General features: G+C 43.7%; 2 protein-coding genes across 4 annotated transcripts; one reads left to right on the top strand and one right to left on the bottom strand.

The window, feature by feature from the left end:
- Positions 1-277: 277 nt before the first annotated feature.
- On the bottom strand, positions 278-13,476 carry TMED8 (transmembrane p24 trafficking protein family member 8). 2 transcript variants are annotated; one of them, XM_064512257.1, is made up of 6 exons: positions 13,201-13,476; positions 11,780-11,858; positions 8,484-8,574; positions 7,876-8,017; positions 7,296-7,595; positions 278-6,570 (listed from the first exon to the last, which is right to left on the bottom strand). In XM_064512257.1, the coding sequence occupies exons 1-6, from the start codon at positions 13,310-13,312 to the stop codon at positions 6,353-6,355; spliced, it is 942 nt and encodes a 313-aa protein (XP_064368327.1). In that variant the 5' UTR covers positions 13,313-13,476; the 3' UTR covers positions 278-6,352. The 2 variants fall into 2 exon arrangements, with proteins under 2 accessions (XP_064368327.1, XP_064368326.1); XM_064512256.1 differs by lacking the exon at positions 8,484-8,574 and adding an exon at positions 8,955-9,069 and having other exon boundaries at positions 13,201-13,473.
- A 149-nt stretch (positions 13,477-13,625) lies between these two features.
- Positions 13,626-19,748, top strand: SAMD15 (sterile alpha motif domain containing 15). 2 transcript variants are annotated; one of them, XM_064512255.1, is made up of 3 exons: positions 13,626-13,821; positions 13,978-14,076; positions 18,683-19,748. In XM_064512255.1, exons 1-3 carry the CDS (start codon positions 13,627-13,629, stop codon positions 18,947-18,949), a joined length of 561 nt encoding a protein of 186 aa, XP_064368325.1. In that variant the 5' UTR covers position 13,626; the 3' UTR covers positions 18,950-19,748. The 2 variants fall into 2 exon arrangements, with proteins under 2 accessions (XP_064368325.1, XP_064368324.1); XM_064512254.1 differs by having other exon boundaries at positions 13,626-14,076.
- The last annotated feature ends 487 nt before the right edge of the window (positions 19,749-20,235 follow it).

Genomic DNA, 20,235 nt, shown 5'->3' with positions numbered 1-20,235 from the left:
TCCTCTCCAGTTCTTCAAACATTCCTAACCCTTGTGGAGAATGCAGCTGACTAGCTGACCAAGCTTCCAGGAGCTATGCTCTGCTCCTGCACTCTAAGCCAGTAAAAGCACTTTCCCATCCATTAGCAATTAGAGTGTCCAGAACTCTGCAAAGTGCATTTTAAATATTTGCCTCTTTTTTGCTCATAAGTTTAATGGGGTTCTTGTTTTGTTAGGAAGTCTGTAGTTCAGTTTTTCATATGAAAACATTCACCTGCTTTAACAGAAGATAAAGATCTTGTTTGCATAGTGAAAAGTTTATTTAAAGAGAACAGGTTCCAATACACTATTACAAATCAGCCACAACACATCAAACAAACAATACAAACCAAGCCTTGAAGGAATGCAAGCACACTATAAATATAGTCTTCATATGTGCCATTCAGCAAGACATTCAGTGCTACATTTTGTTAAAATATCCTCTTCTCCATTTAAAACTCGTATCTTGGGAGGATGAAAAGCAGCAGGTGACACAGAACTCAAATTTGAAATTACAGGACATCAAATACACTCACTTCACATAGATTAGGACTGACAGACAACCATCACAGTTCACAAGAACATAGGTCTCAGAAAGGCATGACCAGCTACAAGACACTCCCCGTTGAAAGACTACACTAGCAGTTTGGAGCAGTGAGTTGAGGGCAGATTGCTTCATTCTGAAGAGAGCAGGCAGTCATGAGGACATCCTGGAGACTGCTGGCGACCCTCTTCAGCCATTTAAAGTTTTTAAAAATAGCTACTAAACTTTAAAGTCATTACTTGGCAAAGCCTTCTTAGCTCTAAGCTAAATGGCTGGCATCCAGCTTCTCGCCCAAGGGACTCGACTCGTCAGTACAGATGGGCTCAAACTAGACAGCACTCATTCAAGAATCATAAAAGCCTTCCTCTCCCTGCCTGATAAAGGGCATATTTCTTGAGATGATGTATTTGAGAGATATGTAAAATTCAGAACAGAATACAGAACTGCCAAGGGGAGTCACATTCACCGTCCACCTAGTCTGATGTTCTGTCTTCAACTGCTGCCAGCACCAGGTTTTTCAGAATAAGGTACCAGAGACTCTTTGGAGGCAAATGTGGAATAATCCTACAAAAAGCTCTCCTCATGACAACATGTGTTTGAACTCTGAAGTTTTATGTACCTTTTAAAACTTTAGTTAGTATTTATTGCCAATCCACTTATTTAGATAAGTGACCTATCATTTTGATTTCTGCTAAACTCCTAGCTTCTTTCACAGTCTAATTAGGCAACGTTTTTAACTGTATCAGTTCTCAATTTTCCATTCTACCAATTCAGATGTTCCACTAGATCTACAAGACAAATATATCCAACATTATCCCAGGTCTGAAAAAAAGGAGAAAGTCATTTTTCTCCCACATTTACATCCAAAAATTCTTTGTTGCTTTGGTCTTTCATTCAGTCTCACAACACATAAGCACACACTGCCCACAATGCTGAACTCAGACACTCCTATTAGGGGAAATGATGAATGGCCACAAGGAATGCTATATATGTTTAGCTAGTGTTCCACTGGTCCTCAGGCTTGGCAACAGCATATCAAAAGGAGCAGCCCTCAGGTGTTCCCCAATACCTGACAGCAGCATATAATTTTCAAAGGCAAATATCCTATGGTACCAGCAGGCTCAAACACTCCATTCTACTACTCATCTTTCAGCAACAAGGCAGTCTATTGAACAGCTTTAATTTCCAGAAACAACCTGTAGGGGCTCTCCTTACCTGACCTTAGGAGGTGCCTCCCCCTCTACCCAAACAGGGCAGAGAAACAAGGAGAAAAAATACCTTGGATTAATGACATCTATGGCTCTTGTTTCAGACATGCTCCTTGTTCCTAAGGCACCTTGTGATAAATCCTCTGTAGAGTGGCTTTAGTAAGGGTGGTGAGACAAGAAGGAAGAACATAAACAATGGGGATAAAAATGAACTCATTTAGGGATTCATTCTCTATCCTTATTCCCCACAAGGGTGGGTACTTCTTTCAGCAGCTAGCCATGTGACAAGGTTCCCCTCCATCTCTAACCCACCTTACCAGGTCCAGCACCGCAATAACTGCTTTGTGTAACTGACCCACTGCAGGCCATGAATGAAGGTTACATGTGCACACACATTTTCAAAGAGGTAAGTGCACGAAGCAAAAAAGAAAGGAGCATGGTTATCTATCTTTTAGACTAAGTTGCACAGTAACTCAACTTTCTTCTTAGCACCTGAAGTCAGAAAACTAAGCTCTTTCTCCCCTTAGATCTAAACATGTATTCTCATCTTATCTGTACATTTAAAAGGCTTGTTACAAATAATGAAGAACTATTAAATAGTCTCAAACATTAATTTGCAACTAGCCTAAATATGACGCCAACAACCTTTCAAATGAGTCCATATTATAGACCTCCAAAGAGTTTGAGAGTAAATTAAATCTGTACAAGCAGACTCCGATTTAAGCAATTTTAGCTCTCAATCCTCAGTGAAACACATACAATATAAACTTCTGCTGCTACACTATACCTATAGAGGAAAAAAAAAAGAAAAAGAAAATGATGGGTAGCTCATGACCTTTTCAATATTAAAAAATGCCCCACAGATTGTTATAAAGTTTCCATTATTGTAAACAATTACATAACCTGATTTTTATGCAAGTCCTGCACTGCAGATTTGTCCTATGTTTCTGGTTGAATATGCAAATTTTACTCCTAGACTTATGTTCAAAACAAAAATGGAAAAAAAAAATTGTGCTTTCATAAAAGCAAGCTCAAAAAACAAACAAATAAAAAACCACTTTGCAAAATGCAAAAAAAGCTTCTTCCCTGATTGAACTTTTTGCATTTCCAGACACAAATTACAGGGAGAAAAAGCACACTTTAAAAGCCTATCTTCCCTCCACAGAAACAAATAGGGAATTTTCCTTTCTAGAGAATCAAGTTCCATCTCCAAAGTGCAACTGCCTTCTTAGTTCATTTGTCCATGTAGACCAAAAGTCTATTTCTGCAGGTCTCCAATTAAAACAAGAATGGTTTCCAACCCTGTTTCAGCCAAATAGCAGGATTAGACACAAGTCTAAGAGACAGAGAAGGCAGAAAAAAAGGATACACGAGAAGCAGGCAGATTACTTCTTTGAACCAACTATGTCTTCGATTTTGAATGGGAATGGCTGCTGTTAATCACCAAAGCTGTAGAGCCAAGCTATTGGATTTATCAGAAAATGAATAAACACAATACATCCTTCCAGAGAGAAGTTGTCGCTTGGATAATGAGTGATATTTAAATAATAGAGAAGCAGCATGTTCACGTAACATGGAAATTAAAAGGCAAACAAAAATGAGAACTATTCTGTACAAATGTGAAGCTTCTGTTTCCTGCAAATGAAATATTCTATGCCTAAGACTATTCTGTGTTTATAAGAGATACCAGATACTTCTGGGAAGCATAAGCAGTGAAATAACACACTTTAAACCCTTTCTGTTCCACTGCAGCAGGCACATCTATGGGTACAGTGTGTTTTCAGGACAAGCACATACATCTGATTGGGATGACACACTATGTTCAGTGCTGCTATTTGGCTTTAGTTTAAAAAAAAAAAAAAAAAACACTAAGGGATGGGGACAGATCTGAACAAGTGACCTGAGCCTCATAAAAAGGTTGGTCCACACTTCATAAAGCTAGAAGTAGGGCAACTTATCTTAGCTAAACCCACTATTGGCTTGATAACTGGTACATACTACTTGTTTCAACGAGTGACCAAAATTAATTGTGAGGCAGGCTTTATCACTTTGTAACAGCATGACAAAATGTATTTTCAGCTTCAATATGAGCAAAAGATAATTTATGATGCATGGGGAGGGGGAAGGAGTTCCAAAGTAGCAATAGGGAGACACAATATAATGGAAAGTTTTTACTGGTGAACTCATTAGCCTGCAGTAAGCTGTGCAATTGAGGACCAGTAATTCTAGAATATCTGATGTATGCACAGGTCAAAATTCCCTTTGTCATAAATAAAACCTAAGAAAGTGGACAGGTTGCCAGACAATGCATCATATATTAACTAGCAAATGCATGCAGGGCCCTCCAGAGCATATAGCAAAGGACCAAAGGCAGTCAAGGAGTAGGGAAGTTCTGACATTTCAGTCAGAAACAGACTGAAGTGTCTTTTCTGCCTAGTGCCTAGGAACCTGACAGCCAAAGCATGAGAAAAGGGGAGAGCCTTACCCAAGTTGCTCAGACCTGATTCAACGGCTGTACAAAGACTACGGGTTGGTCTTTCATCTCCCCCAAGAGGGGCATAAAGGAACAAATATTTCTGACTTGGTTGCTAAATGAAAGAGCGCCTTACTCGGACAGACACCAAGCCCAGCTGTTCTACCTCCCTGTGGGCTCTCCCACAGTTGCCCCTGCTTGAATAAGGCAGCTTTGCAGTTCATCCTAGCTGAGTTACTTCACTCTCTCTTTCCCTTGAGAAAGGAGGCTGTTTTCTCCCCCATCTCAGGGTCCAGAGTAGCAACTACCCTGCTCCTTATCCTGACCAATTCTGCTCTCTGCCTCACCAAGAAAGTCACTGTGCTCCAGCCAATGTCCTTTGCATTTCCACTCTTCCTGCTGGCGAAGACTAGCTTGGACTGCTTTACTGTAGGTTTCTCTCCCTCATCTTTTCTTTTCTTTTTTTTTTTTTTTTTTTTAATTACTAAGTGCTTTGGGGCAGTGAATATTAATTCGGGGCAGTGAATATTAAGCAGAGGAAGTTAAAAGAAGAATCTTACTACAGAGCAAATTGCAGAGCATTAAAATATAGCCTTAATAGGAAATATGCAGCCCTCCTAGGAGAGTGAAGTCTTTGGTTTTAACTACCCAAAAATCATTTTGTCCCTCATTCCCTCTCAACAGAGGGAGTAGACCAAGTGGAGGTGCATTACCTGGAGGATTTAAAAATAGAACTTAGAACTCTATTAGAATCACCATGCAAAGAGCCATTTTGGATCTCTGCAAAGAGGTATCAAAATGTAAATACGACAGTATTCTTAAAAAGAGAACGATTAAGTATTAAAATAAAAAAATTAACTATAGTGAGTTACAGATAAATGTGACTTAAAATTCATCTCTGAAGAATTAAGTTAATCCTTGTTCAACTCTGCCAACACTTGAGCAGAAAATGATCATTAATGCCACTGCTAGCCATCAAAACATGCCAAGGAGCTCTGTCCTTTACCACATGGTGAGGATTAGCAACGGCCTTGCTGATTCTAGCTTTTATAGAAAAGATTGGTTAAATCCCACACCTTTTGAGCTTCTGAGCAGACGTTCTTTTGTAACAATAGCTTGTAACAGCAATAGCAGCTGACCAGCTACACTTCCCTGCGGAGCATTTTCCTTACTATACAGTATATTATCCAGCTGGCAGCAATACCAGTGAACCAACATGCTACTATTAAGAAGCATCTACCGTATATTTATTGGTTGTATCCCAGTCTGCTTGCTGATTTCATATTTATTCAGCATTGCAGGTCTTGTCTTCTACTTCGCATCTGGATTACAAAGAAAACTCCTGGTGACCAGTGGAATTTTAATCACCAACATATCCCTGTAATCAACAGATGTAATATGCAATTCCCAATGCATAGGAAAATCTTTCTATGGACCCCTAGGTATACCTCCCCACCACACACTCCATACAAACACATAGTTACTGCACCGTTTGGGGCCTGGCTGTTGTAGCATGACCTGGCCACTGCAACAGAGGCTGTCACTGGCCACATTGCATCCCCACACAAGCAAGTGAAGGAAGCAAGCACTGGCTGGTGGTGACGTGGAGTGGTGGTAAGTGATGAGATTATCAGTGGTTAGGTGACCAGCCAGTCACGTTTTGCCTCATGTTGGCCAACAGCCGCCCTCTAGTGACACAGATGCAGCAGAAGAGTCTGAAAAGTTATTTACAAAACAGTAACAAATCAAGGAATATTTTGACTTCATTTTGTACCAGTGCAACAGAAAGAAGCTACAACCACCTGAACCTGGCTTCTGGACATTTACTGGCTGTGACTTTTTGTCACAGCCTGATGCCTGTACAAACCAGGCCTCCTGAGGTTTTACCAAAAGAGCAGCTGCCTGTGGACAATCAGGCAGTCACAATTATCTTCTTCACTAGGTCAGCTGGGAAGGAGTGTGGGGGGAAAAGCCAGTCTGTATCTGAAGAGCTGGCAGAATTGTGCCTTGACTCTGTAACACAGCAGTGCCCATTAGGGAATACCAGGGCTGGGTGGCAGCCTGCTACGCTCACCATTACTTGCCTGCCATCCCTGCCCTCTCGTTCCTTCAGCTGGTGTAATAGATGTGAAAGAACAGAGTCTTATTGCGGAGGAGAGAGTAGGAGTTATCAAATTTGAGGAGGTAGATGCCCTCGCCTGGGTAGTCGTGGCTGCCTGCCTGCACCTCCCGATGGCTGTCTCTCCGATATACAGGCATGATCTCCCCATAGCGGTTCCGCAGATAGCTTTTGGAGCCCCTTTCCACATCACCAACAGGGGCAAGTCCTAAATAGGAGAGAGGAGACAATAAATAGGCCAGAGCCCATTAAGCCACCAGACAGTCTAGAAAACGATCAACAAGCCCAGAACGCACCACAGGCATGCAGATATAAGAAAAGCTGACTACGATAGCATTACATGTAATGTCTGCCCTGACTTCTGCTCACAGAGTCCAGTTTTCCTTACTGTGACAATGAACACACTGCAAACCAATTCTTTTGGGAATACCGATGGGACAGTGGCCACCTGCCTGCCTGGCCTCCTCCCCCTGTTGATACCTTTTAGACACTTGACTACTTTTATACACACCCCAACAAGTTCTCCTCAGAGTCGTCCAGTGATACTGACTTGGGGCAAGAGAAAGCTGGGAAGGGTCTTAGCAATAATCTCACTGTTTCTGTGTCCTCAATTCACTTCTCCATGGAGATTCTCAATTCACTTCTCCATGGAGATTCCTCAAAGAGAACAGGTCCCTGCAAGATTCGTTTCAGACACCAGACCCCCCCCATTTAAGAATGCTCTTGGAGAAGGACAGCCTTTAACATACGCCAAAGCAGGAAATGCTAAATGCTTTCTCATCACAGCGTAACCGAGAAAGAACCGAAAAGGCTGCAGAGATAACAAATGGGCTGAGTAAACAAAGGAGATGGAAATTACATCATCTGACAGATGCTCTTAGTAGCAAGGCAATAAGCTCCACAAGTTAACCCTTATAAGCTCTGCACCGGTACCTTCAATTTCCTCCTCCTCCTCTTCATCCTCCTCATCACTAGATTCGCTGACCTGCACAGTAATGGCAGTGCTAGTAACTGTAGTCCAGTCAAAATAGACTCCAAATCCAATGTCGTAGTCATCTGTAGCAAACTCCCAGCAGACACGTTTCCCATCTGGATGGGTTGGCACACGGACTGTCACCACCTCGCCTCGCTTCACCACCATCCGGCCATTCTTCTCCTTTCCCATCTTGGCTTTGAATTCCTTCATCTTCTCAGTGGTCCAAGTCGTGGGTGGAGCCAGAGGGGGAGGCTGAGCTGAGAGAAGGGACAAAACCATCAGCTCATCTCACTTTTCACTACTGACAGTTACCTGAAAACAATGAAGCTATTCTTGAAAAGGATCTTGCATTCCAGAGCCTGCTCTCAGAAACCTTGGATGTGAAGTTTTCCCACTTGCTAGCCATAAGCCCACACTTCCAGCAGGAATCAGTAGTGCCTGCAAGACAGCCTCTGCTCTTTTCTGGTTAGGGCAGGCACAGATGCTTCAAAACCAACCCCAGAGTCATCTAACAAGTTTCTCCCTTTCAGGCCTCACCTTTCCTCTGCTCCCCCAGGAGGTCTGCAGTCTCCAGGTCAGCTGAAAGGATATCCACAGCACCTGTGTGATCCGACTGAATCATGACTATATCCCCTGCTCCTTGAGGTACATGGTACTTGGTCATCCGAACAACAGCTTCCTGCACAAGGCACATACACAACTGTCACAAAGACCATCATAGCAAGAGTTCTCAACTGGATTTAAAACAACTGGTTAGTACTCCTGGCATCTTTCTGAAGCCAAGTCAGCCCTGCAGAAGCTTCTGTTACAGTTACGAAAGAACTGTCTGGCTCTGATGCACGTCTCTTCCTTATTTCCCCCACAACCCCAAGGCCATGAACTCTAAAGTCAAATGGCGCACTGATGTCACATATTACACACACCTTGGCCTCCCCAGGAGGCAGTCTCTCTGGACAGGCACATCTGGGTATCTACCTCAAAGTTAATTGTCATCACTTGCAAAGCAACAGCCTTCCAAATTTAGCTGACTACTCTCAAAGCATTCCCAAGACGCTCTCTCTCCAGGGACAGCCCTTCAGCTCTGTCTGCATCTTACTGCAGCCACAATGGCACTGGCATTTGCTGTGTCCTAGTTAAACGTTCACCTGGTTTAGCAGGGCCAACTCTCTCTCCTCATATATGCAAACACACAGCTCCTGAGCCAGGTGCGACTTGTGCAGGTTTTCCTGACTGTATCTGTAATGCAAACGAATTGGCTGCTCACAAGAAAAAAAAAAAAAAAATAGCAGAATCTCTCCAGCTCCTTCTTTGATAAATCTACTAGAAGGGAATTCCCAGAAGTCCCAGACAAAAGGTAGAAGGTGAGAATAACCTTGAAGCCTTAGTGAGCCAAAAAACAGCAAGGGAGCAAAGACAATAAGAATTTTACAAGGCAGACTGACAGCTCTTTCCTCCTGCTCATGTATAGAGGAAATATAACTGAAACTATGTTGATATTATTTTTGTCTCAACACAGCCCCTGAAGCCTCAGTCCCACAGCCATAAGCACAGCAGTAGGACAGAAGAAATGTTGCTGTACCTTTCCTTGCTTTTTGACATAAAGAGACCCCACCTACCTCTTTGGGGGAATGGATTTGGTCAGGCAGTTTATCCTCTAATTCAGTTACTTTCTGGTCCTCCAAAGTGCCATCTTCTTCCTTCAAATCCTGTGCAAGCGACCCAATCTGCAGCCTCTCAGAGGAAGACAGCATTTCAATTCAGTACTTAAACTCAGGACACAAGTGGCAGACCACAGCCACGACAGAAACCACTCGACTCCAGGATTAAAATTCAAATGGATTGAGGGAAACAAGCTTCCTATAACCAGTACCTGCCACCTGGAATGAAAGGTTCTTTTCACTCTAGCTCTGTCCGCATCTGCAGCCCTATCTTCCTTCCATGCTAGCCAGAGGGAGCAACTCCAGTGAGCTCATTCCCTATTTATTGTCCTTTAGAGAGCAGTAATTCACAGCACTCCCCTCACAACATGCTAGCTTGTTAATGCTATACTAAGTGCAGAAATCAGTAGTAACTTTTCTGCTGAAGAAAAGACAACATCTTCTATGCCAGCCACTATATGACATCTGTATATCTTATCACAGGTCAGCTGGATCAGTGAAAGAATTCAAAGCAGTTTTGAAAGCCATCCTGAAAATGCCTTGTATTCAAGTGGCCCACCATGTCTTTCCTATTAGCAAACCCAAGAGATAAAGGGGACACTCACGTCCATCTCTATCATATTCAATATGCTGTACCAATAAGCAAGCCATAAATTGTGCAATGGCAGCACAATAATAGTAGAAGAAGTCCAAGCACTGCATTATGACAAGAGGAGATGGAGATGTTAAAACAAAAATAAAGCTACACAGCAGGAAAAGAAAAAACATGAAAGGAAACATCCTTAGTATTCATTGTCTGTTGAAGATTTTTTTCTAAATTGTTATTTAAAAAAATTGCTGCATGCTGTCTATTGCTGGAAAGAGTTATTATCCTGAACAAATTTAAATGCATGTCATAACAGTTTCCTCTGTCATACTCTTAGGTACTATGTGAAACTGTCATAAGAAGTAACCTAGTCTTTAATAAGAATAGAAACAGTCTCATTTTTGAGACACAAACCACTCCTCTCATGGCAGTACAAAACCAATACCAGTTGCCCAAGTCTAAAAGATCAGAAACAGGAGAATGTAGCAGTTACAAAAGATATGTACATTTCCTGAAATTTTTACTTTTAGGAATGAGAAATAGTCTGATTAGCAAAGGGGCAGGCTATGAATATGGTGTGGAATAGTTTTAAAATAAGTAATTAAAAGGGGAAAAAAAAGAAACAGAAATAGGTTAATTCAGATGCATTCTGTGTTGTATCCACAAAGAAGATCAGAACAGGGCAGATGTGGCTTCTGTTTCCAGATCTGTACTCCTGTGGGGAGAGGAGGCTGGATCCTGAAATAAAGCCATTTCTTACTTAACAAAATTCTCTCAGTGCTGCGATTTCCTCTCCTGGAAATGGCACAATACACCAGAAGGTCTGTAAGAACAGCTCAAATGAGCTGCATGTTAGGATACTCAAAATGCCAGCAGATAGATGGCAGATGAAAAGAAGGAACACTTGGAGGGGACAGTTTTCTAAAGGAAGAGCTCTTACAGTGATTCCTAACTGTTTCTTTGGCAGTCCAAAACAAATTAGGACTTCTATATCATCATCTTCCACCACATTTGCTGTTTATCTTAACAAAGGTCACACCAGATGGGCTATTTGTTCACTCGCTACCATACATGTATATATCTGCTCAAAAGGTTCCCCACCAACACAGGATCTGACAGCCTGAGATTTTTTTCTTTTTCTTCAAACATCACTGAAGCTCACGAGTATTACATAAAGATTAAGAAGAGCTGTACAAACTTTATAAGCAGATTTACAAAGACAAAGTTCAGCTGATTCTTCTTCTTCATATGCCCCTTTTAGATGACTCCCCTTCCCTTCAAAGAAGATCTAACAAACAAATTTATCTCATAACATCCACAAGTATCTGGCATCTGCTTTGGCCCTTTTGCTCACAGTCTGTATTAATTTCTTTGAAGAAAATTAGAGGACGTACTAAACAGAGATGGAAGAAAATATGTTTGGAGTCAAGAAGGCTGATACAAAATTTCATTAGCATTCAGACAAGATGATCTTCAGTTGCTTTTTAAGTAAATAAGTTGTTTTTATCTTTTTTAACAAGGCTGTGGTTTACTGAGTGGTGTGACCTAATGCCTCACCTATTCAGCTCACGCATTTCTGAAGTTGTGTGCTGCGCAGCACACATACAGTGTTAGTGCTTGTAACCAGTCTGATGACTGGGCCACCAGTACCACATGCCCAACAAACAGATGATAACAAGCCAAACACTTGATAATGTGGTGTATCAGTAATATTAAGGACAGAATGAAGAACAAGGATATGGAAGACAAAGGGTGAAGAAAAAAAACACTGTCAAGAAAACAGCAAAAGGTGGTTTCTCTCCCAGCTGCCCCGGGATTATACACAGTGAGAATGCTTAATAATTAAAGCATCCTTCAGACAGAATGGAGAGAGCAATTTCCTGTCAAAAATTTATTAGCTCTTATCGAGGTTTGACTATATAACCTTTCAGGGTTCCTTTCAACCCAAATGATTCTGTCGTTTTAATAGCTGAGCCATGAGCTACACGTTATTATTTTATAAGCTTTAAAACAATCATAAGCCTATAAAAACAGCTCTTCCTATGCTGATCCCAGTACATATTGTCTGAAAGGAAATAGTTCAGTCTCCAATCCTTTCTCTCCACCTAGACTGAAGCAACTGCCAGACACAGGAGGTGATAGGAGTGAAACAAATTGTCATGCACATGGGTCACAACAGATAAAAATATTTTCCTACCTGCACCGTGAAGTACTGGACTCCAAAGAATCAACTGGCTGATCTGCAGGCTCTGTCTTTTGGGTTGAATCTTCATTTTCTAGCAATAAGTAGAATATATGAAAAGAAGGTGAAATAACTTTTAGTCTTTAAAAATAAGCAGACAGGATGGCAAACTACAGCCAGCACCCAAATGTTGATAAGGTCAGAAAGCTGTGGAAACAAGAGCTGTGCCAACAAGCTTTTCATGTCTCCTTGCAGGACAAAAAGAATTTCAGTCTCTAATGACCTTAAGAAGGGAACACACACCAAAAAAAAAAAAATCTTTTTGGTACAGGACCACTCTCAGAAAGAGGGTTCTTTCAGAAACCACCAATCCCAGCTTCAAGAGTAAAGAACAAGGCCAAATTTCATCATTTAAAACTGGGCTGACAAAGCCCTGGAGAAAGCAACCCTGCACTGGCTCCCACAGCGTACTGAGCACACGGATGTTCGTAGGTCACTGCTAACGAGACTGTCTAAAGGAGGCTCCCAGTCTTCCCCGAGTCTCTCAAACTCTGGGAAAACTCTGTCCCCACACGACTGCGGCACGTACTCTACAGTCCCACTGTCTGATTGCGTTAAGGCAGTGAACTAGGCATTAAGAAGTGCCAGATTTTACAGCTCTCTAAAAATACCTATTACGGTCGCTAGCTGTTTCACGGAGGTAGTTCAGAGTTGGAAGACACCTCCAGAAGCCAGGCACAAAGCATCAGGCCTGCAGTTGACAGAAGAGACTCAATAACCAGCGTATTCCTACTCTGGACTGGAAGGGGCCTCTTTTACAAGGAAAACCACCATATTATCCACAGCTTACTCAGTCCTTGCCCTTTTTCCTACAGGAAATAAGCACAGGGAACTGCTGCCATACTTTCAAGCACACAAGTCACAGTTCAGCTGACAGCCCCCGTAAGTCACTGGCTGCAGAGGTTTTATGTCAGAGCAGGTGATGTACATAGCAGGGCACCCCTAGACACCACAGATTGCTTCTACCCCCCCAGCAGCCAAGCTACCCCATTTTTAAGCGTTACCCAAGGACTGCGTGGTTCTTCGCAAGGGGTACCGCGTTTCCGCATAGACCAAAGGCGACCCTAGAAACAAGACCTCTCCCCAAGAAACAAGGAAAACGGCCAATAAAAGCAAGCTTACAGCATTCTTCCCGGGCATGAGACCAGAACGAAAATATTTGCTTTCGCGTATCTTGCTGCCCAGCCCAATGACGGAAACACTTCACGCGCCCTAGTTGAGGCGCCCGCCCAACCCTCGGGCGACCCGAGCGCTGCGGGAGCAGGAGCCAGGCGGCGCCCGCCGCTAACGCCACCCCTCGCGGGGGCCCCCGGGCGGGGGCGCCCCGCCGCCCCCCAGCGCGGCCCCGGCCCCCGCGCGGCGCCGCCGCCCCGTACCTGCGGGCGCCCGGGGCCGCCGCTCGCTGGCCTGGGCCGCGGGGCCGCCCGGCGCCCCGGCCGCCGGGGGCTCGAACCGGGAGCCGGCGGCGGCGGCCAGCACGTCTGACATGGGCCGGGCTGCGGGGGCGGCGCGGCCGCCGCGGCGGAAAGAGCCGAGCGGTGCCGAAGCGCGGCCGGCGCCGGCGGAAACGCCCGAGCGCGGGGGCGGGGAGAGGCGAGCCGCTGCGCGCGCGGCAGCAGGGAGGGGCGGCGCCTCGGCGCTGCCACCTCAGCCTTCCCCCTCGACAACGGAGCCGCTCAAGCACGAGTTCCGCAAAGCCAACGGGCGCGGGACTCAAGCGGCTCTGCGGGACCGGCCCTCCGAGGCCACGGGGGGGCGGTGGAGGGGAAAAGCGGAGGTACCTCCCGGAAGTAGCGGTCGCCATGGGAACGCGCGGCGCGGACGGACGCGTTACCGCGACACCGCGGTTCGGCCCGCGGATGGCGGCGAGCCCGGGGCCCGGGGCGCCGAGGGAGGCCGAGGGGGCCGCGAGGCGGCAGCCCGCCCGCCCCTTCCTGGCCTGGAGCGCGGCGGAGGTGGCGCAGTGGGTGGCGGAGCTCGGCTTCCCCCAGTACGAGGTGCGGAGCTGCCGGCCGCGCCTGGGCACCGGCCCCGAGCCTCCGCCCTCGCCGCCTCCTGAAACGGAGGCCCCTAATGGGGGGCGGGGGGGGGTTAATGGCCCAGGGCGACCCGCCGCCCGGGGCCCATCCGCCTTTCCCTGCTGCCCTACCCAGGCCTGCTTTAGGGACAACGGCATCACCGGCCGCCGCCTCATCTTGGTGAGCTGCTCCAGCCTGCCGGCCATCGGCGTCACGGACTTCGGCCACATGCAGGTGCGGCCGCGCTGCGGAGCCGGCAGCTCCCGCCTCCCCCGCCGGAGCCCGGCTCTGACCCTGTCTGCCTGCAGGGAAGCTAGACCCACCTGTCCCCCAAGGTGGATCGCTTATTCGAAGAATCAGCCTGAAGCTAGACAGCCGAATTTCCTCAGCCAAACGATTACGTTTCATGAGTCCTTTCGGTTCCAAACTGTTAGCTGTCTGAACATTGCAGGCTTCCTCTCCATCACGCTCTAAGTGCATCAGAAGCATTTAGTCTTTTTTTTTTTTTTGGCCCATGGTGCTCCTCTTACCCCACCAAATTGCTCAGCAAGATGCTTGTGGCTTTCTTAGATTCTCCCTCAGAATTTATTTTCAGTAATTTTCCACTTACTGATCTCTGTGATGTAATCTGCAGAATTTCTAAAAAGACAATGAACTTTAACCTGCAACAGTTGAACCACAGATCCCAAGCAGCATAAAGGCAGCTCATTATTACTTCCTTGTTTTATACTCTGCTGAATACAAACTATATCTATGCTACTTCCCCATTTTATAAACATGTAATTTTCCTGTAGACCTTTCAGACCTTCATCTTGTTTTTAATGAATGCAGATAGCTATGCCAACTGGACAGAAGTTCAGGGTTACAGTATGGCCTTCAAAAGTTTCCTGAAGGTTCAGAAAAGAAGCACTTCATACCTGAAGCATATGTAATATATTTCTATATATGTAATGTTTATATCCTTTTATGCTCATTTAGGTATACCTAGAACCATGATGGAAGAGAGCAACTTGATCTTTTATTGCCTCATGGGGGGATGCCAATAGGAGTCTCAGTCTTTGAAATGCAATAGATGATTCTTCATTAAATCACACTGCTCTTGTACAACATACTGCAATTCTACTAAAATGAGTAGAAGTATAGTGCTGTAAGATATTAGAGATGAGTGCTGAGAAGTTTGGATCAACATCAGAATGGTTAAGGACCCACTAAAACTTCTAGCTTTTGTGATTATTACATTTTGATTTACTTTTCATTATAGCTCTAAACTTCATCCTAAGCAGCTCTTAGCCAAAGGAGACCTCTGTTTTTAGAAGAGACTTTACACATGGCTGTGGAAGCAGCACAGATGTTGCCTACATTTTATAGAGTGTAAAATAGAGAAAGTAATAATGATTTGTCTTTCTTTTGCTTGGGATCGGTTGTTTGATTGTTGCAGTTACAGTTTCCCATACCCTTATAATCAGCAAACAAGCAGAAAATTACGGAAGATAAGTATAGAGGAAGAGTTATCTAACAATTAACACATGCCCTGTTAATCAGTACAGAATCATAAATAGAGAGGCATGGATTTAGTTGAACAGTTCCAAGAGAGATATTTCACAGTGTTTAATCATGCAGGGATGGATCTACTATCTGGGCAAGGGCACCCTTCATCTACTGTAGACTGTGATTTTGGTTGTCCTGATGTCACACATTGTTAAATGCATTCTCCACTTTGGCAGACAAACTGTAGTCCGATCTCTTGTAAAGTTAAAAGGACTGAACGCTGAGTCCCAGCAGGAGGTAACATCGGTCTTTACCACTGAAGAAGCATATTTGTATATAAAAAAGAGTCTTAAAACCCCAAATGTAAAAAGAAACCTAGTTAAAACTACTTTACATTGATTTAAATTGTTGATATAGGAAGCCCCATCAGAAGTGCAGAAGGTCAGCTAATACCGAAGGATCAGAAGGAAATCTGATATGGGATCAATAGGAACTGGATTTTAACAGAAGCCTTAGTACAAAGCAGGTACATATACACCTGATGATCAGAGCCTTCTCAGCCTACGTGGATTAGCCAGATGCACAGACCTGCAATGAGACTCACCAAAGAGGATGTTTGAGCCCAGACCCGAAGAGCTCAGACTGGAACAACAGAGTGAGTGTAATGAGTGTCAGCATCCCAGTGAGGTCCTCATAATTCTAAGAAAAGAGGGACAAAGAGAAAAACACTAACTAACTCCAAATCATGTAGCAGAACTAATAGACAAGACAAGCCTAGAAATAAAACCCAGGTACCACCTCTCTGCTGTTCAGGGCCGTCTTTTCTTCCTCCTTTTTAATATATGGCTGAAAAATTAACACTGACTTCACAAAAACATGCAAGTAGTTCCAAAAGGGAAAATGTAATGGAAAGTTAAACTGATAAAGCAGGTCCAAAATACTTACAGATGTTTCCTAAAACAGCAGAGCTCTTCACAGAATAAGGAAAAGATTCTTTTGGCTCATAGATGGGGAAAATAATCTGCTTTTAAAGGAAAGCTGGTGTCTGGGTTTTTTTCAGGGCTGCTCACTGTAGTGTTTTACCTAATTCATTGACTAAAAAGTCAAAGAGAGTGCTTGGCCTTTGCTGACTTCTAGTTTTCCCACTGGATTTCTGTGGTCTTAGAAAACTCCTTTAGGCCAAATTCTCAAGATCTGTCTTATGTTGCTATCAGTTTAAACTCAGTATTAGTCATTTTGATGTCATTAGCCTGAATTCCACAAATGGACATGTGTGGGTTGTGTATTCATACATATTTCAGGGAGACTTAGAATCTCTTAATGTTTTTGCACAAAATGGCTCACTGAACATGAAATTTAGAAAAAAAAATCTAGAACCTCTATTTGCATCGATTTCTTCCACCTGTAAAATGAGGAAGTTCCTCCACAGCAAGACTCAAAGGGGTAGTTATGAAATTATTTTGACAATTTGCTGCTGCTAGAACTGTGTCTTTGATCCCATTCTTTATCAGAGCAAGTTCACTTTAATTTCATCACCCTCCTTACCCTCTGTAATGGAAACCACAGAGGGACTGCTTTTACAGAGCCAAAATCATTTGTTTTACATAATAATTTACAGTTGCTTTCCCCAGAGGATACAAGGTAGAAGCTCAAATAACCAGCAAGAGATAAAATCTTTATGCTCCAGTAACTAGAGTATGAATGCTGTTTTTTCTGTTCTACAGCACCAAAAAACAATTTGACCACTAAGTTGCCGCCTGGATGAGCAATTTTAACCCTTTGAAATGAAAGATACCACAAAAAATATTGATTAGTACCCAGAATTTGCCTGTTGGTTGGAGGAGAAGGCATCAAATTACAATACTTAGTTTCTCAGAGAGCAGCCTTTCAAGAATACAGCAGCACTTTTTAGTACAAGCAGATACAGCTGGCCTTTGCAGTCAGCCATCTGTGTTTGCCAAAGATGGCAAGCATCTTATACACTTTTTAAGCCTCACCCTCAAATTGGAACATAGGCATTATATATGCTGGTAATATATCTACCATTAATATATGGTAGTTAGAGAAATCACAGGTTAGAGACATCATCTGGAAAGCCTCTTCTTCCTCCAGTAGAAACTGAGGGAGATATTCTTCAGGGCTAGGATAAGCAACAGCCAACATACTCCAGCAAACTTGGAAATGAGACTGTCTCTGTAATGTTTTCAGAAGCTCGTAAGTGAATTGGGAACATCTCACAGACTTCAGTGGAACCCAGATGTTCCCTAACCCAATATTTATTTGCTTTTTCTAACTCTGCACAGTTTAGAGTCAGCTCTGATAGACTCAAGTTTTCAGAAGTCAGAGCAGAACGTGGCCCACCTGGCTCTTTCGGTAAGAGCCTACTAGAGCAGGTGCAAAGGTAAGGCCATAGTATTGTGCATATGGGCTCGCCAAGTTCACAATAGGGAATATCAACAAAAGCCTGTAAACAGTCAAAACCCAGGTAGTTACTACAGAAATTAATGTGATAGCATCAGTTCAGTGAGATGGAAATATTTTGCAATTTAGGGAAAACAGCAGTTTGTTAGAGAAGCCCTGCTCATTGGATTTGGTGGAAGCTTCTCAGCATGGACAAAGAAAGTTACTGCTCGTTTTAATTCTGCTGTACTGCTACTTTAAGTGATATCAAAAGCACGCAAGGTACCAGCCCAATGTTCTTTTGATATCACTCAAAGAAGGGTAGCACTCTATACCAAATGGAGGTTGGGGGAAGGTTTTGAGCGAGTGCTGTGAAAGACCAATAGAACCTTGAGAGTTCAAAGTCTCAGTCAAATCACAAGGTTATAGTCCCAAAAGTGACTTCAAAAATAATGGCAAGGCTCTGTTCACTGACAGTTCTGGCTTCAGCTGGCTCAGACAGCCAGTTGCCCATAACTTTCTTAATGAGCAATATGGTTATTGGTTTGATTAGTCTTTCCACCTCTTCTGTCAATAGACTTTGTTTTTGACGATATAATTTAGCAAACAGTGGTAATGTTTTTGCATTAGGCATGGCAGAATCCAGCTCATTCACCCATGACTTGTTTGTTCTGCAAGTGCAAACAGGAAAGCAAAGCTGTTTGTGCCACTAAAGAGAGCAGCTGTGATGCCATCCCCCAGAGTAAATCTGGAGGATGAACTGTCCGCTCTGCTTCTACAGTTTGACACTGGGCCCATGGGTTCAGATCCCGCTTGAGTTGCAACTTCAAGTGTGAAAACATTCCAAAATTCAGAAATTCAGTTCCTTTCTCTGCTGCTCTGGCACAGAATGAATGGTGTTAGCTGTTGCTTTGTGAAATGAGAATTTCTGGTATTTTGTCCTATATTTCAGGAGATTTCACGACATGTGCGAGAGTTGCTGGGGATTGAGGAACCTCTCTTCAGCAGATCCATTGCCCTTCCAAACAGAGACAACATGGGTCTCTTCCTGGAGCAGAAGTCCCAGTCGGGAGAGAAAGCAGATGCCCTCACTTTCTCAAGGTTTGTCCAAGAAGCAGGGCTGGAGCCCTATGCTACAGTTCCCCCTTTGGAGCAAATCCAGACTGAGGTAGAAGCAGATACTCTCCCAGTATTGCAGAGCACCCAGAGTCAGGATTAGAGTCTCACAGTGTAGTTCCATCTCTGTAAAAAGCCCAGATGGGGCAGCAATAGATAGCCTTATTACTTCGCAGTTTGTCCAAGCTGGTACAGTTCCACTTTCTCTGTGTTAGAGACAAGAACATTGCTGCTCTTAGCCATTTCTTGATAGCCAACACATCCCTATATTAGCTCTTTTCTGCAATCAACATCCTTAGTTTGCTTCTAGGAACTAACTGAAGCAGAAGCGATAAATCAGGCATGATTGCACCACTGTCTATCATTCTCTGCTGCTTCACAGTTGATTAAAAAGACCAAGAGACAATCATAGATGTGTTTGAATTATCAGCAATTGATGATTACTTTCCTACAGGTCAAGTCACACTTCAGCATTTGCAGACCTGGTCCACTGTTAAACACAGATGGCATATACAATAACTAGTATACACTTGTGGTGCCTGATGCTGTCAGTGCTCTGAAAGGTTTTAGTTACAACATAAACAATGAATCCCTATCCTCATGGCAGAAATGATTATCTGTGAGGTAAGACCAGGCAGCAGTTTATTGTAGTAAACAATACTGAAACACATGACAGATGAAGGCAGGAAGCATAAGAGAATACTGTAAGCTCAACTAGAGAATTAGAGAAATGATTTGTCCTGGGTGGATTTGGACCAAGCTAACTCCACCTTCCTTGAAAGAAGTATCACACAGACTATAGCGGTGGTGCAACTTCCATCATCATCAGCAGCACCATCAGTACCATCATCAGCAAGGAAGTATGGATAAGTGTTGATTAAAGTCTGTCTCAACAGGAAAAATGCTCCTGACTGAATCATCACTACTTTTTCTGGCGGCAAAGACCTCCTTGAGATCCCCCATGAAAAAAAAATGACTGGGCCTGATCCCATTTGGTTATTTAGGGCAAAGCTGTAGCCACTACAACATAACTGCAGTTTAGTTTCCTGTTAAAAACTGCAACAGAAACCCAGTGAGGTTGAGTCAGGTAATAGGCTAAGACTTTGTAATGATGCAACTTTGCATCATGACTTCTTAATAGGCAAGTTCAGACTGAAATAACGCAAGACTCAGGCAGCCAGGGGCAAGCAGATTTGCTGGGTAGTCTAGTGTGTGAAACTTGCAGAAGCAAACATGTACATAGGGTTATCAGCTTGGATGTTTTAAACAGTTCAGGAGCAAATAGTGCTGATTCTCACATTCCTCAGACCAGTCTGAGGCAACAAGTCATTGTCTTATTCCACAGCTGCTCAGCAAGAGCCTTGCTCGCTGGCAAAGTGATCGTTAGCG

Source organism: Dromaius novaehollandiae, chromosome 5 (assembly GCF_036370855.1).
Source record: "Dromaius novaehollandiae isolate bDroNov1 chromosome 5, bDroNov1.hap1, whole genome shotgun sequence".
NCBI classification, from domain to species: domain Eukaryota; kingdom Metazoa; phylum Chordata; class Aves; order Casuariiformes; family Dromaiidae; genus Dromaius; species Dromaius novaehollandiae.
Note: the sequence above shows the minus strand (reverse complement) of the source record. Positions and strands in the feature narration are given on the sequence as shown.

What these genes read in the sequence shown, in the direction of transcription:
- SAMD15 (XM_064512254.1), top strand. Translation starts at nt 13,627, where the DNA reads ATGGGAACGCGCGGCGCGGACGGACGCGTTACCGCGACACCGCGGTTC. An exon ending in CGGACTTCGGCCACATGCAG is followed by an intron (nt 14,077 to 18,682) that starts GTGCGGCCGCGC and finishes CCTATATTTCAG; the next exon opens with GAGATTTCACGACATGTGCG.
- TMED8 (XM_064512256.1), bottom strand. Translation starts at nt 13,312, where the DNA reads ATGTCAGACGTGCTGGCCGCCGCCGCCGGCTCCCGGTTCGAGCCCCCG. An exon ending in GCGGCCCCGGGCGCCCGCAG is followed by an intron (nt 11,859 to 13,200) that starts GTACGGGGCGGC and finishes ACTTATTGCTAG; the next exon opens with AAAATGAAGATTCAACCCAA. An exon ending in GGAGGAGGAGGAAATTGAAG is followed by an intron (nt 6,571 to 7,295) that starts GTACCGGTGCAG and finishes TCTCCTATTTAG; the next exon opens with GACTTGCCCCTGTTGGTGAT.